Genomic DNA, 13,276 nt, shown 5'->3' on the forward strand with positions numbered 1-13,276 from the left:
TTACTGAGACATGGGCAGAGGATGTATGCAGACAGAAATATACTTACAAGAATACTTACAGCTAAAGATATGTATTTTCTTCAGAAAAGTAAAAGTACACAGCGTAGGTGAGTCCTAGGAATTCTGTTCAGCCAAACTAGCAAAAAAAAAACCAAAACAAAACAACCCAACCCAAAACGTATACTTTGGCTTCATTTACCAGTCACCGTTTCTACTTGTGCAGCCAGCAGCATTTGGAACACAGGCCCTCATAAGCAGGTTGAAGTCCTTCATAAGCCTCCGTGCATTCCAGCCCGCCACTCTGCCACTCCTCTTCCCCCGCATATTCGGTCAAGGACTGATTTCACAAGGAGCAAATACCGAGCCTACCCCGAGGCAGCAACCGGGCAACTGCAGATTGTTCTAGCCTAAAATGTTAGATGGTGGCCCGTGCCACGCACTGGGGTTGCTCCGTGGTCCCAGACATTACTAAATGCCCCAGGCCTCGCAAAAGCACCAAGATGAGGGTGTGGCTAGCCGAAAGAAGTTGAACAGGGGAAAGTAGCTTTCAAATAGCACTTCTTCTGCCCTAAAGCCAGAAGTACAAGCAGGGATTAATACAAAAAAGATATTTCTTTAAGCAGCAGTTCTATGGGGTGAAACTCCTTGGGACTCTGTCTTTACAGCTTCTGGCAGCCAAAGACCCACATGATCTTCCCTTTCCTTCCGAGAAGACCTGGACAGAAGAATTGCTTCTCACACCAATAATCACACCTCCCCGACAAGGCAGATTTGTTATCGTTCTTGGCTTCACGAAGCTAGGAGAGTCACCTGTGCTTGCATAGCCAGGACTAACAAAACCAGATGCCTGCTACTTGGGGGATGAAAACAACTGTGTGCGTGTGGGAAAGGAAGCCGTGTATGGATACAAAGAGAAAGGATCAACAAGTTAATCAGGAGCGTATGAGAACTAAGAAACTCCCGGTGCACACAGCTGAGCCATTCTTCCCTACCCCTCTGTCCTTCAAACAGCAGCTTACTACCCAAACACCATAAAAAACAGCCAGCAGTTACTGAGAATGTTTAGAAGAAGATAAAAAGTTACAATATCAGTCCTACGCTGGATGATTTTGAGAAGCAACGAAAGGGCAGAAAGCACATCTCCACTAGGAAGCGCAAGCAGGCGCGGGAATCAATGTTTGGGGATGTGCTCTGTCAGCACGTGACAAAATCCCTTTCCTTTGCAAGCTAGCTAACCAGATACAAACTTCCACAGCAATTTACTGCCCATGATAAAAACCACTGCCAAAAATTCAAGGGAAGATACACACCACCATCGTGCATCCTGTGTGGCATTCGTTCCCCGGACTGCAGTGCAGGAGATTCCCAAATGAGCCTTCTCCCAGGTCAAAGCTCAAAATCAAAACCAGTACCTTCGCTGTGATTCATCAGCAGGCATGGCCTGGAGCAAACAAACCAGGAATAAATTCAGGAAAACCCACAGATGTATGGCAGGAATTGCTCATTTAAAGTGGTTAGAAAGGGATCCTCGGACCACAAGGCTGGCAGGGAACCCAAGATTTGGTTTTGCTCCTAGCTTTCCTATCATGTCCTTCCTCTGAGCCAGACCAAAATATGCCGGTCAAAATCTAGGTACGTTTCTCGGACAGGAACCTCGCTTACCTTTTCCACCTCCGGTCTACAGCGACAAGGACAAGGCTTGCTAGCCCTCACAGTCCTCCTCGTGTACATGAGCCCTGAGTTCATGTTTCAGAAGCGAAGGTGGGAGCCTTGGGCATTCACCTCCAGCTGCCCCACACCCCAACAGCTTGAGCGGCTCTTGCAGTTTAAAGAAAAGAACACAGGACTATTAAACAAGATTCGTGGAAGGTCCTGTGATAAACCCGCAACTGAAGAGCTGCTGGCTCTTCTGAAAGTTCCCTTCCCTTCAAACCAGCATTTCCAGTGCAAGATTTCACAGTCATCCCACTGGAGAAGCAGTGCTGTCTGGGCTCAGCCAGTACATTTCATTCAAAGCAACCTTGACACGGTATTAAAAAAACAATAAACAAAAATGGAGCATCGAGTAACATTAGTGACAGAGGCAGAGTCGTAGTGGGGACAGTGCAAGCTAGAATGCCAACCTGGAAACCAACTCCAAGGCTCTGGGAACAAGGGGCATGCCCGTGAAGGACAGCACCACGCGTGATGCCACAGGAACCGAGCAAAGGAAGGTACGTCAAACCGGCAGCTGGATCGCAGATCACCAACTTCCACCGGTGCTGCAGCATCAAGGAAAAGTGAGCACTCTGACATCCATAGCACATGGAGCTGTGAACAAAGCCACAGTGCCATGTGGGCAAGGAAAGAAATAAATGATGAAGAAATAAATACATGAGAGAGCTCGAGGATGACAGAAAGACTCCTGGACCAAAACAAACAGATGGAGAAGAGGTTCCTGGTCAGCCAGCTGGACCAGTCCAATTTCTCACACATGCCTGAGCTCGTGGTGAATCATCAGGAAAAACAGGAAAGCAAGTGCCGTCTGCTGGGACACACCACCCTTCCTGATCCAAGCCCCAGGTGACTCTGGCCTTCCCTACCTCCAGACACTTTCAAGAGACACCCTGAAATTTCCACCTGTAAATCCTTCTGTAGCAGCACACCCAACACATTCCGGTCTTTGGAAATTGCACACAACGGCTGTATCAGTGAGCTGGGATTTGTCCTTCTGAAGAACACGACGCGTCATTTCATGCACGCCATCAAGAGAACAGCTGCGCCTGCAGACGGTCACATCCTGCGTAAGGCAGGATGACAGCCTCCACCTCTGGAGGGGACCTGTACTGTAACAGCAGAGCAGAGCTAGCGAATCCTGTCAGGCCTAGGCGATCGCTCTTCAGTGGGGTTCTTTCCTCCCCTTTGCCCCATCTCCTTAACTCTACAGGCCACAGGAGAGCAGGAGCTTCTGTTCAAACAGGCGTGCTGACAGGGCACGAGCATTTCCCTAAAGAGCATCCTTATGCTAGCCGAACCAGGCCTCTGGAGATATTCACAACGTGTGTGCATCCCGAGACCGGAGAACCGTTCATCTAGAAGGGCAGCCTCCTCCCACGCAAAGAGTCAATTTTCCTCTGCGTGCCTCTCCCTCCGCAAGTACCCACTGCAGAAATACCCACTGTTTGAACACGGTGGATCGGGTTTGCTAGAAGAAAGGAAATACCAGATGCAATCAATAAAGGCTCCTTCTACTACAGGAAACCCTTTCACCAGTGAAAACATGTAAACTCTTTGCCTCTTTCCTCTTTCCATCATGTGGCTTCAGGCTCCACGTCAGAGCACCCTTTCACTAGCATTGCCACGTTCCTTGCCATCTATCTCCAGCATGGTGCCGGCCCTCAGAACCAGAACCACGAGAGCACAAGAAGCCGAGCGCTCCGCAAGTGCCTGGCAATAGCCCTGACGGGAAGGTTTCAGCTCGTACAACAGCTGGCATGCGCAGGCAGCACGGCCCCTTCCCCGTTCACGGATGCGGAAGGAGGGCTGTGTCACGGGGTATCAGCACCGACAGCATCGACCAGATGTCCTCGCAAGGGAACAGGCTTCTACAAAAACTTGCCTAGCAGTTAAAACTTCCTTCTTCTTAAGAGACTCCTTCTTCCATCAGCACAGCACAGAAAGCAGGCATCCCTCAACACTGTCCGAACCGGAGACTGTTCCAACAGCAGAGCCAGGTGGAGAACTGCAGCTCATTCTCCAGACAGCTCGCAGCCCAGGCACACGTCGCCCCGCGCCACACCTCAGTCAGGTTACGGCCTCTGCACCAAGCAGAAGCAATGAGAGCAATTAGATGGCCAGCAACTGCATCATTCTCTCACTAACAGAGCTGAGCGAGGCTTCATCCCACGCTTCTCAGTAACCCAGTAGCTTCTCGGTCTTTAACTCTGAGGGTTGCCACTTGAGAGGCAGCCCTACCACCACCTTTCCAGGACGCACCCAGTGATGCCAGACAGCTACGCAGGCAGAGTCGTTCCCGCAGCTCCTGGAACCCCCTTGGGGTTTAGCACGCCACCTGGATTTTCTGGGAGGGCACGGTGGGGTACGACAGTCAGAGACGGCTAAGCCAAGGCAGACGAGCAGCCTAAGACTCAGGTTTGCCGTCTCCGCTCCCCAAATGGCATAAAGCACTGGGGTGTCTTCCCTCAGCCAAGGTTGGAAGGAACTGGACTGCAGGTCACAGATACCATGGAGTGGGAAGACAAGAGACTAGAAAAGGATCTCCGCACAATCTTTCTGACAGGCTTCTCCCTCCTTCAGTTCTCACCTGCTGTTGTGCCGTCACTAGCTTTGGGTTTGGATTTAGACTTGAAGGAGAAGCGCTTGATGAGGCGGCGGGAAAAGCTGCCACCTTTCTTTCTGGCGGTGGAGTTGGCAGCGACGTTGGACAAGTCATCGTGGGACTGGCTCAGGCCTGCTTCCTTCTGCTTGCTCCTTCTCCGGAAGATGAGCTTGGTACCACTCCGAAGAAAGCTAACTGCAGAGACAGAAAGGAAGGAGATGGAAACCACAATAGCATCCTGCCCCAGTGAGTCACAGGGGCAATAAACACCCCAGCAGCCCTCAGAGGAGTGGCAAAGACCTCCTCCACTCCGAGCAGCGGAAGCGTGCGGCAGGTCAGCGAATCCCAGCGAGGCAAAGCCCACGTTCAGCACAGACTGCGACACCAACAAGCTGCTTTGCTAAGCTTGCCATCACGCATACCCTCTGCGTAAATTTCCTTTTACACAACAATGTCCTCCCTTCAGTGGAAGAGCACAGAACTGCAATAGAAAGCTAGGACTCACAGGAATGGAAAACGAGTGAGAGTGTCAGCACCTGGAGACACCCAGAGGAACACACAAGAGAGAAAAGGCCTCTCAGACTAGCCTGTCTCTGATTAGCCCAACATCAAGCCCCGAGAACAACTGCCCACAGTTCCCCGAGATGCCCAAATCTGAAGACAAATAACAGCAATGGCTCCAGATGACTCACGGCGGGTGGGACAGGATGGAGACGCCAATAACGGCTGCAAAAAGGCACATACAAAACCTGCAGGCCAGACAAAGCTACAACAGTATTTCCTACAGAGGGGGCTGGCTTTCTGTTTTCTTCCTTCTTTTTCCTGCCCACTAGGTCTCTCAAGAACCTGGGCCACACACCTTTCTACCTGCTGACGTGCAAACAAGGGGACACCACAGTTCAAACAGTACCTGGGCATACCAGAATTGAACTCCCCAAAACTCATCCTGCTCTGGTATTCTGAATGATCAAGATTTTGGCTGGCACTCGCTTACGTAAGTTTGTAGCCAACCAAAACCATCATGGCTACAAGCAGACAAATCCAAGATGCGCCATCCGCCTAAACTGACACAAGCCCATGAAGCCCAGAACAGCAGCTCGGTCAGGGCAGGCGCACCCCGTCATTTAGAAGCAGAGAGTTTGCGTGGACATCCTACGGTACGACAGGTCAGAGCCACTAGCTACTCTGGATGCCAAGAGAGAAAGAGGGAGGGCATCGAGGCTTGTACAATCCACATTGTTGGGCAGCCTCAGTGCCAGAGGCACAGTAGGCATCATTATTTATGGAGGCACACCTGATCTACAGACCCAGAGGCCAGGGACTGAAAACATGTTCTCAGGAACACGCAAGCTACACAGGGTTCCAATCTAAGAAAGCACAGAGACCGAAAAGGCCACAGGAATCGGAGCCCTGCAAACAGAAGAGTTCAGAACCGCTCCAGCCAGAAGCATGGGAGAGAGGCGGTTCTTCCAGGCTCCAGCAGAAGCCGCTCTTCGCCACACCAAAAGCCGGCTGCAGCCCCTGCGCTGGGGTGGGGAACTCGGAACACTTTGCCCTCAAGTACAACAGGTTAACGTCAGCTACTATCTAACGGTTCATCCTTACCTTTGTGATCTTTCAGGCTCCTGGTCTCAAGGGCTCCCGTGGAGCCAGTTTCAGACTCAACATCTTCCACCGAAGGTCTCTCAGAAATGTCCGATCGCGTCGTCTCGTCCAGCTCCTGACTGGCCCTTTGTCCTGAGGGTGACGCTTCTGGCAGCTGTGACGGTTCCGTAGAATCACGCATCCCGTCAGCTGCACCTTCTGCCGCAGAATCCCCGTACACCGTGGCCTCCAGGGATGCAGCGTAACCCAGAGAAAGTGCCATTTCATCTTGAGCAATAGGTACCTGGAGGGAGGTTAGAAAGTCAGACAGGAAGACAGGGTCTAAAGGATCGCATTCATCTCCCTTCTGTCCACACCTACAGATGGATGGTTCCTGTTCTGATCATCAGTGCTAGACAGAACCGACCCAAAACACACTGGAACACAGTCAATTCCGAAGTGTGCTGCGGCACATCCCTCGCTCCCATAGCCAAGTGCAAGGAGAACTCCATGGATTCTCCATGAGGTTCCCAACTGGCTACAGCAGCAGCCTCCCTTTCTGCAGCTGCCCTTTGTGAACTCTCAGAGGCAGCAGTCCTGCAGACTGGCGAGGTACCTTTGACACTCACCGGGAAGCAGCAACAAGCTGCAAGGAAGCAGCGAAAGGGTTCTGTCGAGCAAGTTGCCGGAACTTTCCCACACTGCTCCCTATGGGACAGGTTGGTTTCACGTACGCGCCCCTAGAAAACAACCTCCCAGACTGGTAATGGAGCCCCCAGACTACCACAGACCTTGGAAACTCCCGAGATGATGAGCGTGCTACGTTTTGTTGGGGTCTTCTTGGCAGGCTTGTTATTCGGCTCCGTTAGCTGCCTGATCGCTGTCTCAGCCACCGGATCCAAGCCGTTGGGCATATGGCTATCCCCTGAGCACAAGAAAGATACCAACATTTGAAGCAGCAACCTTCAGCACAGGCAAGAGGTGGCTTGCTGACCATGATGCTTGCAATAGGCAACTACATGTGTGTGAAGGCAGAGAAGAGAATTTATTGCAGACTTCTTGCCCAAAGAAATCAAAGGAAGGAAGCTCCACAGAGCTCTCGGCTCTTGTAGGCACCTAAAGTTTGATTTCCCACCAGGCATATGATGAAAATACCCCTCCCGCTCGACAAAGACTTGCAAAGACTCACAAAAGTCTGGACAGCCATGGCCACCGACCATCAAAATGGACACAGGGCTCTGTCCTGGAGACAATCAGAGTCCCAAGTACAGGATGAGCAAAGCTCTTTGCGTCCGGACAGTCTGGAATGTTCTTGTCAAGCAAGGCAACACCCAGAGTCATGGACTGGCTACTTAAAGTGAAATTTCTTTTCCCTGCCCCCAGCCACCACTACCCCCTCCACCCCCACCTTTGCTTGGGCACTTGGACATCCTATTCTCTTCTGCGGCAAACAAAGAGGAGTTCAGTGATCCACATTCATACTGCCACCCTCCAAGAAAGGCTACGGAATGGTCGCTCCATTAAGAGCCTCAGATTTCCAAGCACTTACGGCTACCGCTGGGCAAGGGGCCGCGAGGGCAGCCACTCTCCAAGAGCACTGTTGTTTTCTTTTCAGTCACTTCCACCTTGGAAGGTGACCTTGATGGTGAATCTTCATGGCAAAAGAGAAGCAGAAACAGAGAAACATCAGTGAGTGGAGACGAAGCTTAGGCAACTTCACTACTGTATCGTGGCTCCCTATGCACACCCCCAAAAAGGCTCAAGCGCACATAGGGAGCCTGCAGAGGCTGGTTCCGTGCGGCTTTGCGGCAACAGAGTAAAAAAAATGACATGTGAAGTGTGTCTTTTGGAAAAAGACACGTGAAGCAGCCCCGTCGCGAGACCCCGTCTGTCCTGTTTCCCAGCCCCATCTCGTGGAATATCCAGCACCACATTAATCAGGATGTCAGACTGGCAGCAGCAACAACCACTAGTAAGCAAGGTCACCACGCTTTTGGCACTGCATTCAGTACACACAGCGCAACTTCTTTATCGGCAAAGAGAACAAAGAGCGAGTGGTAAAACTCTTATCCCAGCACCACACAGAGGTTATGCAGCAGCATACACGTTAGGAGTCGGGACCTCCCACCACCAAAGGGTGTCAGAGAGGCTCGTCTCTCTCTCACCTCCCCCCAAACACAGGGTTGCATCAATTCCCTCCCCTAAGGGTACACATGAGTCTGCAGCCACAAGCCAGTAAAGGAACAGCAACGATGCCCACGTTCCGAGGCAGAAGCCCAAAGCATCACGCGAGGTGCGAGTCTGCAACGATGGCAATGTACAATGGCTAAACGGTTTTGCTACCGCCCACGTGACCGGCCTCGGGAATATCGTGGCTGAGTCTGTGCCCCAGCAGCAGCCACCTGTACAAGACGCCGGTTGCAGGGCAGCCTCACCCAGTTTGCAGTCTGCCTTGGGCCGGGACTGAATTGTGGTGACAGTAGTCACAATGGTGCCGTCGGGCATGATGGTCCGGTCCATCTCCACCTTCTTAGTGGGGGTGATGCTGGTTCGCAAAGATGTGGTGTACTGAGCATTCAAAGACGCAGAAGACTCCTGGAATAGCAGCTACAAAGAGTAAAGCACAGCTCAGAGAGGGTCTCCTCCTCCCAGACAGAAAGGCAGGCATATGGGTGAAAAAAGCTATGGCTCTGGGCACCGAGGAGCCATCCCCACTACAACATCGGTCAAATGTAGGGAGGCTCAAGGACTGAGGGCCAGGGGATACCCTTCCTCGGCCTAAGGGTCTGCCAGTCCCCTGAGACAATCCCAGGCCTCATCACACTCGTCTCCAGCGAGAGGTTCGCACCATGAACACTTCTGGAGCGCGCATTTGTGTCGAGCTTATGGACTCGTGAGCTCACCTCCAATATGATGGTAGCTTCAGCTGCCAGTGACCCCCCAGCTCCCGGGGCCAGTGAGCAGACCTGTCTCCCAGATGGTTGTTTGCCCAAAGAATCAAGCAAAAGTGTGGCGTGTGCCAGCAGCACATCTGCGGAAGGAACAGGAAAACAAAACGCGACCTCAGCACCTTGGATGTCTCCCAGCCAATCCCTGCTTTTAGGAAGCAGCCCCGTGGGCCAAGAAAACAGATCCCCACAACTCTGGCAGCTCCCAGGTTCAAGGTGGGGAGAGGGCAGGCAGGGTTCCTCTACTCCTCTTTACTGACACAGAAATCTACTCCCTTAAAGAGACGGCAGTTGTGTGGCCTCTGTCAAAAACAGGTGCTGCAGTTAGTTCCTGACTGACTACAAATAACAGAGTTGAGCACCTTCTGCAACGTCCTTCCCATATACGGGGGCAAATCGCCGCACCCCTCTCCCCGCTTCAGAGCGGAGACAGGCAGGCCACAGGAACCTCCCAGGTACCAAAAAGGTAAGAGTGAGAGCGTTTCACTAAGAAGAACAGACTCCAGAGTTACTTCACACAGTCAGAGGCTCACATAAATTTGGATATGAAAAACCCTTTGCAGAGCTCATCACACATCGTACCGACACAGAACTATCACAGGCTCAAAGCAGAGGAATTCCCTTGGGCATTTTTGTCTCCCCGTCTTACAATCCATCTTACGGCTGCCCATACTCACCTCCCCCTCCGTCACTGTTCCCCAGCACCTGTAGCTTCAGCTCTTTACTTCTAGGTCCCAACTCCCTGTTGAAACAGAAGAAGACAGGCTGGTATTAGATCATCTTTGCAAAACAGCCATGGAGCAAACAACCCCAGTCCGTATCTTCCCTCCCTCACATCTCACACGCTTCATCATCTTTTCCAAAGCTCCGGTACGCATGCGCTGCTTTGGAGGACACGACAAGGGGCAGCAAACTACACAGAAGAGGAAAACTCCCAATTCGTGTCCCCTGTGGGGCTGCATAGGCTGCCAGGGGAAGTTGAGAGGGCAACCTGTCTGGAAGGCTGAGATTTACACTCCAGGCCTTCTGCACCAACTGCTCCCGCAATCAGTGCTTCTGCCCATCCAGTTAAAACAGAGAGTGACAAGGGGAGCAGGAAATATGCAAGTAAGTTGGGGCCAGTTGCTGGAATCGCAAGCCCAGCTCGCAGGCAGCACGAATACACGCTGCCCCGAGGTGCAGATTTCACTTCTGCGCCACCTGCATTGGTTGCTGCAGCGCAGTAATGACACCCAGAGACCGTGCCGGTCTGCCTCCTCCATGCCAGTCGGAAGGAGGACAGACTTACAGGAAGAGCTCCTCATTCCACTCCATCTCTGCTGCGGGACCGGCACTGCCAGCTGTCACCGGCTTCGTCCACTTCTGCTGCGGCGGGCTGTCTAGCTCTGCCATGCAGCGTATCTCCGCAACTCCTGCAACAGATGGACAGAGCACACGCGTGCGCTCGTCAACACGACGCAGCAGCTCCGCGGACGCACGTCCGTCTTTTTTCCATTCAAACCCACCCAAAAAAATCTGCTCGCTCCAACCTCACGACCTGTGCGCTCACCCCTGCAGATCAGCGATGTTTTCACGCTTACCTCCCTTCCCCTGGCAGCCCAAGTTCAGCACTCGAAGATTCCGGAGCAACAGCTTAGAACCCAGAGGGGCTGCTGCTACTCCGGACGGGGACTCTCGAATCAACTTATTGCTGGGTACCTGAGGAATGACGAGAGCGAGACCGATGCCTTTATTGTTCACTCGCCAGCAGACAGCAGCAAGACACATGACTTTGTCCTTGCACCTACTAAGTAGCTCCTCACACCAAAGTGGGAAATACCCACAGAGCCATCAAGAGATGCGGCAGGTTACCCAAGCTATCGACCTCCAGTGGGTCCCCGTGATATCTCAGAGGGGAAATTTAAGGCAGACAGGAAAAGAGACAGACAAGAACAAGCTTGCTGGCTGCCAGATGGACAACCAAAAATGACAAACTGACGACTGTTCCATGCCTGTAAAGGCTGCAGTGGACAGAGCCCTGGCATTCAGAGTGACAGAGAGACTGCCAAAACAGAGATGCATCTCAGGCAATTTGGCTCCACCTCAACACAACTGGCACTCAGCCTTCAGGAAACAAGGTACAAACAGAGCTGCCCTTCAGAGCCATTTCTAATTATCCCTACTCCCCATGCCACAGTACCCCAACTCGTAGGACAATGCAAGCGAGGTGGGAGTCTCAACCCTTGGACTCCTGCCCAAGCCTCGGCCCTCAAAAGCACCCGGGGGCACAGTGTTTGAGGCACAAAAATGACAGGAGGAGAGAGCCTTACCGCACCGGCTCCAGCACTGCAGGCCTTCAGATTCACCATCATGGCTGGCTGCGTGCTGACAATGGTATCCTCAATCAGATCCTTTATGGTGGACAGATCCGCTCCCCCTTCATTCTTCTCTCCACAAAGTAAGAGGAAAAGAAGGAAAGTCATAGTGAGGCAGAGGCATTTTCCCCTTATGCAGCTCCAACCGCCTCTCGAGCCTCTAAGACTCTACACAGTCTCTCTCCCAGAAAGAGCCCCCCGGGTACTCTTCCCGTAACCTGTACTCGCTCTCCCCAGGGCTTACAAGCTTCCGTGTAACAACCACAGGCGAATGCAAGTTGTCCAAATGAGACTAAGCCTTTACCCTTTCTGTAGTATACTCATTACAAATTTTGCCAATACAGCTTTTCCAGTTCTCCACATCCTCACCATCTCGTGAGATGATATTACCACACTTTTGGGAGAACAGCCAAATTCCTCTATCTACTCAGGATAAAGCAACAAGGGTGTCAATAAAACAAACAGATCAACCAACCTATGTGAATCACGTGCAAGCACACCCGCATTCAGCTCCTTAAACCTCTAATACCCATGGGGTCCACACATTAACCTCTCAAAAAAACCCAAACAAAACAAACAAAAAAAAACCCCATGAAAACCCGAACCAACGCAGCACATTTTGTAGCTCTACATCTGACAACAGCAGGAGGATCTACAGAGACAGAAAGCCTCTGACAGCAGATGTCAGTACCGCTTCAGCCCTCTTGAGGATGTGCTGTTTCTACAGAGCTGAGCTAGTACCGATTCCAGGGCAAAATGATCCCCTCCCTCACCCCAAAAGGCCACAACAGCGAGTTGCCAACCTCTCCCCTCCACAGCAGCCTTCCTCCTGGCTCAGTGCTGTTTCTGCCCCTCCCAACCTTCCTCCGCTTGAGTCCAGCCTCCCGCTGTTTGCCACTCACCTCACGAAGTTGAAGTCTCGGGAGAACTGAAAGGTTCAAGTCTGGTCTGTCCTTGAATGCCCAAGACACCAGGAGACCTTCGTTCTGTATCTCCTCCAAGTGGATCTCCACCTGTGCCAGAACAAATACCCACAGTTTCTGTTTCCATTTGGTGCTTTTTGCCCCACTCTGAATTCAGCAACTGAAAGGCCCTCGCACCGCTGCAACAATAAGAGACACAACCTAATAACACAAGCCGTCCCGGGCCTACAGGAAGAAGCAGCTGCAGAAGCCTCATCGCTCCATAGTGAGATCTGGCCTCTACACTGCCTTTGGATGCCCAGGCACTGTCCAAGGGAAAAACGATAGGTTATTTCTTTGGCTGAAGAAGAAGCCTGCAGAACAATCCGAAAGAGTGAGCTGGGCACTGACACAGGATATTTACTGAACTACACCAATTAACCACTGAGGAACCTAAGCACGGCCATTTGTAAGTTAACGGTGCCTCTCTAGGAGATCATCTTCAGATTGAAAACTCATACAGGTCAGCAACAGTCTGCAACAACAAACCAGACCCTACCCTCCACGTAGTTCAGCTGAAAAGTTGCAAACCCGTACACCTGAAAGGTGCAGTTAACGCAACAGGCAGAAACAGACACACCCAGGAACAAGTCCTGACCCTGTATCTCTGGGGAATGAAATTTAACTTAGTTCTAAAGTAACTGACAGACTGGCATTTATTTACCATGAACACAGAAGGTTCTCAGTCCACAGCGACAGATCTGGGACACAGCAGCCAGGTAAGTAAGCAACAAGAGCTGCATAGAAGAAGCAAGGCACATTTGGGAATACAGTACTTGAAGTATTCTGACCAACAAGCACACGGTAACCTTACCAGCATTTCACAATGCAGCAGTGAGACCTCAATTAGAATACCACACGCAATTCTCTACAAGAACTATCAACCCAAACCTTCAGCAGGCGCAGACAAGGAGACCTAGAAAACGCCAGCAAGCAGAGAAGCAATTTGATGAGACGTGACAAAGGTCACCTGGCTGCCAGAGACCACACAAAGACGAAAAGCAACCGCAGTTGCCATCCAGGACTGGATCGGCAGCAGGCACCTAAACACTGAGGAGAGAGGAGCTATTTAAATGACTAAGGCCAACTGTATCCTAGGCTGCATCAAGA

At 51.7% G+C, this 13,276-nt stretch overlaps 1 protein-coding gene across 1 annotated transcript; it reads right to left on the minus strand.

Moving 5' to 3' along the window:
• Nucleotides 1–4,292: 4,292 nt before the first annotated feature.
• On the minus strand, nucleotides 4,293–12,218 carry C2CD2L (C2CD2 like). Its single transcript, XM_029085353.1, has 11 exons — nucleotides 12,107–12,218; nucleotides 11,160–11,273; nucleotides 10,431–10,548; nucleotides 10,139–10,262; nucleotides 9,528–9,592; nucleotides 8,806–8,933; nucleotides 8,338–8,509; nucleotides 7,452–7,553; nucleotides 6,694–6,827; nucleotides 5,924–6,206; nucleotides 4,293–4,513 (listed from the first exon to the last, which is right to left on the minus strand). Exons 2-11 carry the CDS (start codon nucleotides 11,199–11,201, stop codon nucleotides 4,293–4,295), a joined length of 1,389 nt encoding a protein of 462 aa, XP_028941186.1. The 5' UTR covers nucleotides 11,202–11,273; nucleotides 12,107–12,218.
• Nucleotides 12,219–13,276: the final 1,058 nt, after the last annotated feature.

The sequence above is a fragment of the Antrostomus carolinensis genome, unplaced genomic scaffold, assembly GCF_000700745.2.
Source record: "Antrostomus carolinensis isolate BGI_N321 unplaced genomic scaffold, ASM70074v2 scaffold39296, whole genome shotgun sequence".
Taxonomy (NCBI): Eukaryota; Metazoa; Chordata; class Aves; order Caprimulgiformes; family Caprimulgidae; genus Antrostomus; species Antrostomus carolinensis.

Coding starts and splice junctions, on each gene's coding strand:
- C2CD2L (XM_029085353.1), bottom strand. CDS start 11,201: ATGATGGTGAATCTGAAGGCCTGCAGTGCTGGAGCCGGTGCG. Junction 10,549..11,159: donor GCAGTGCTGGAGCCGGTGCG/GTAAGGCTCTCT, acceptor GTCATTCCTCAG/GTACCCAGCAATAAGTTGAT. Junction 10,263..10,430: donor GGGCTGCCAGGGGAAGGGAG/GTAAGCGTGAAA, acceptor CATCTGTTGCAG/GAGTTGCGGAGATACGCTGC.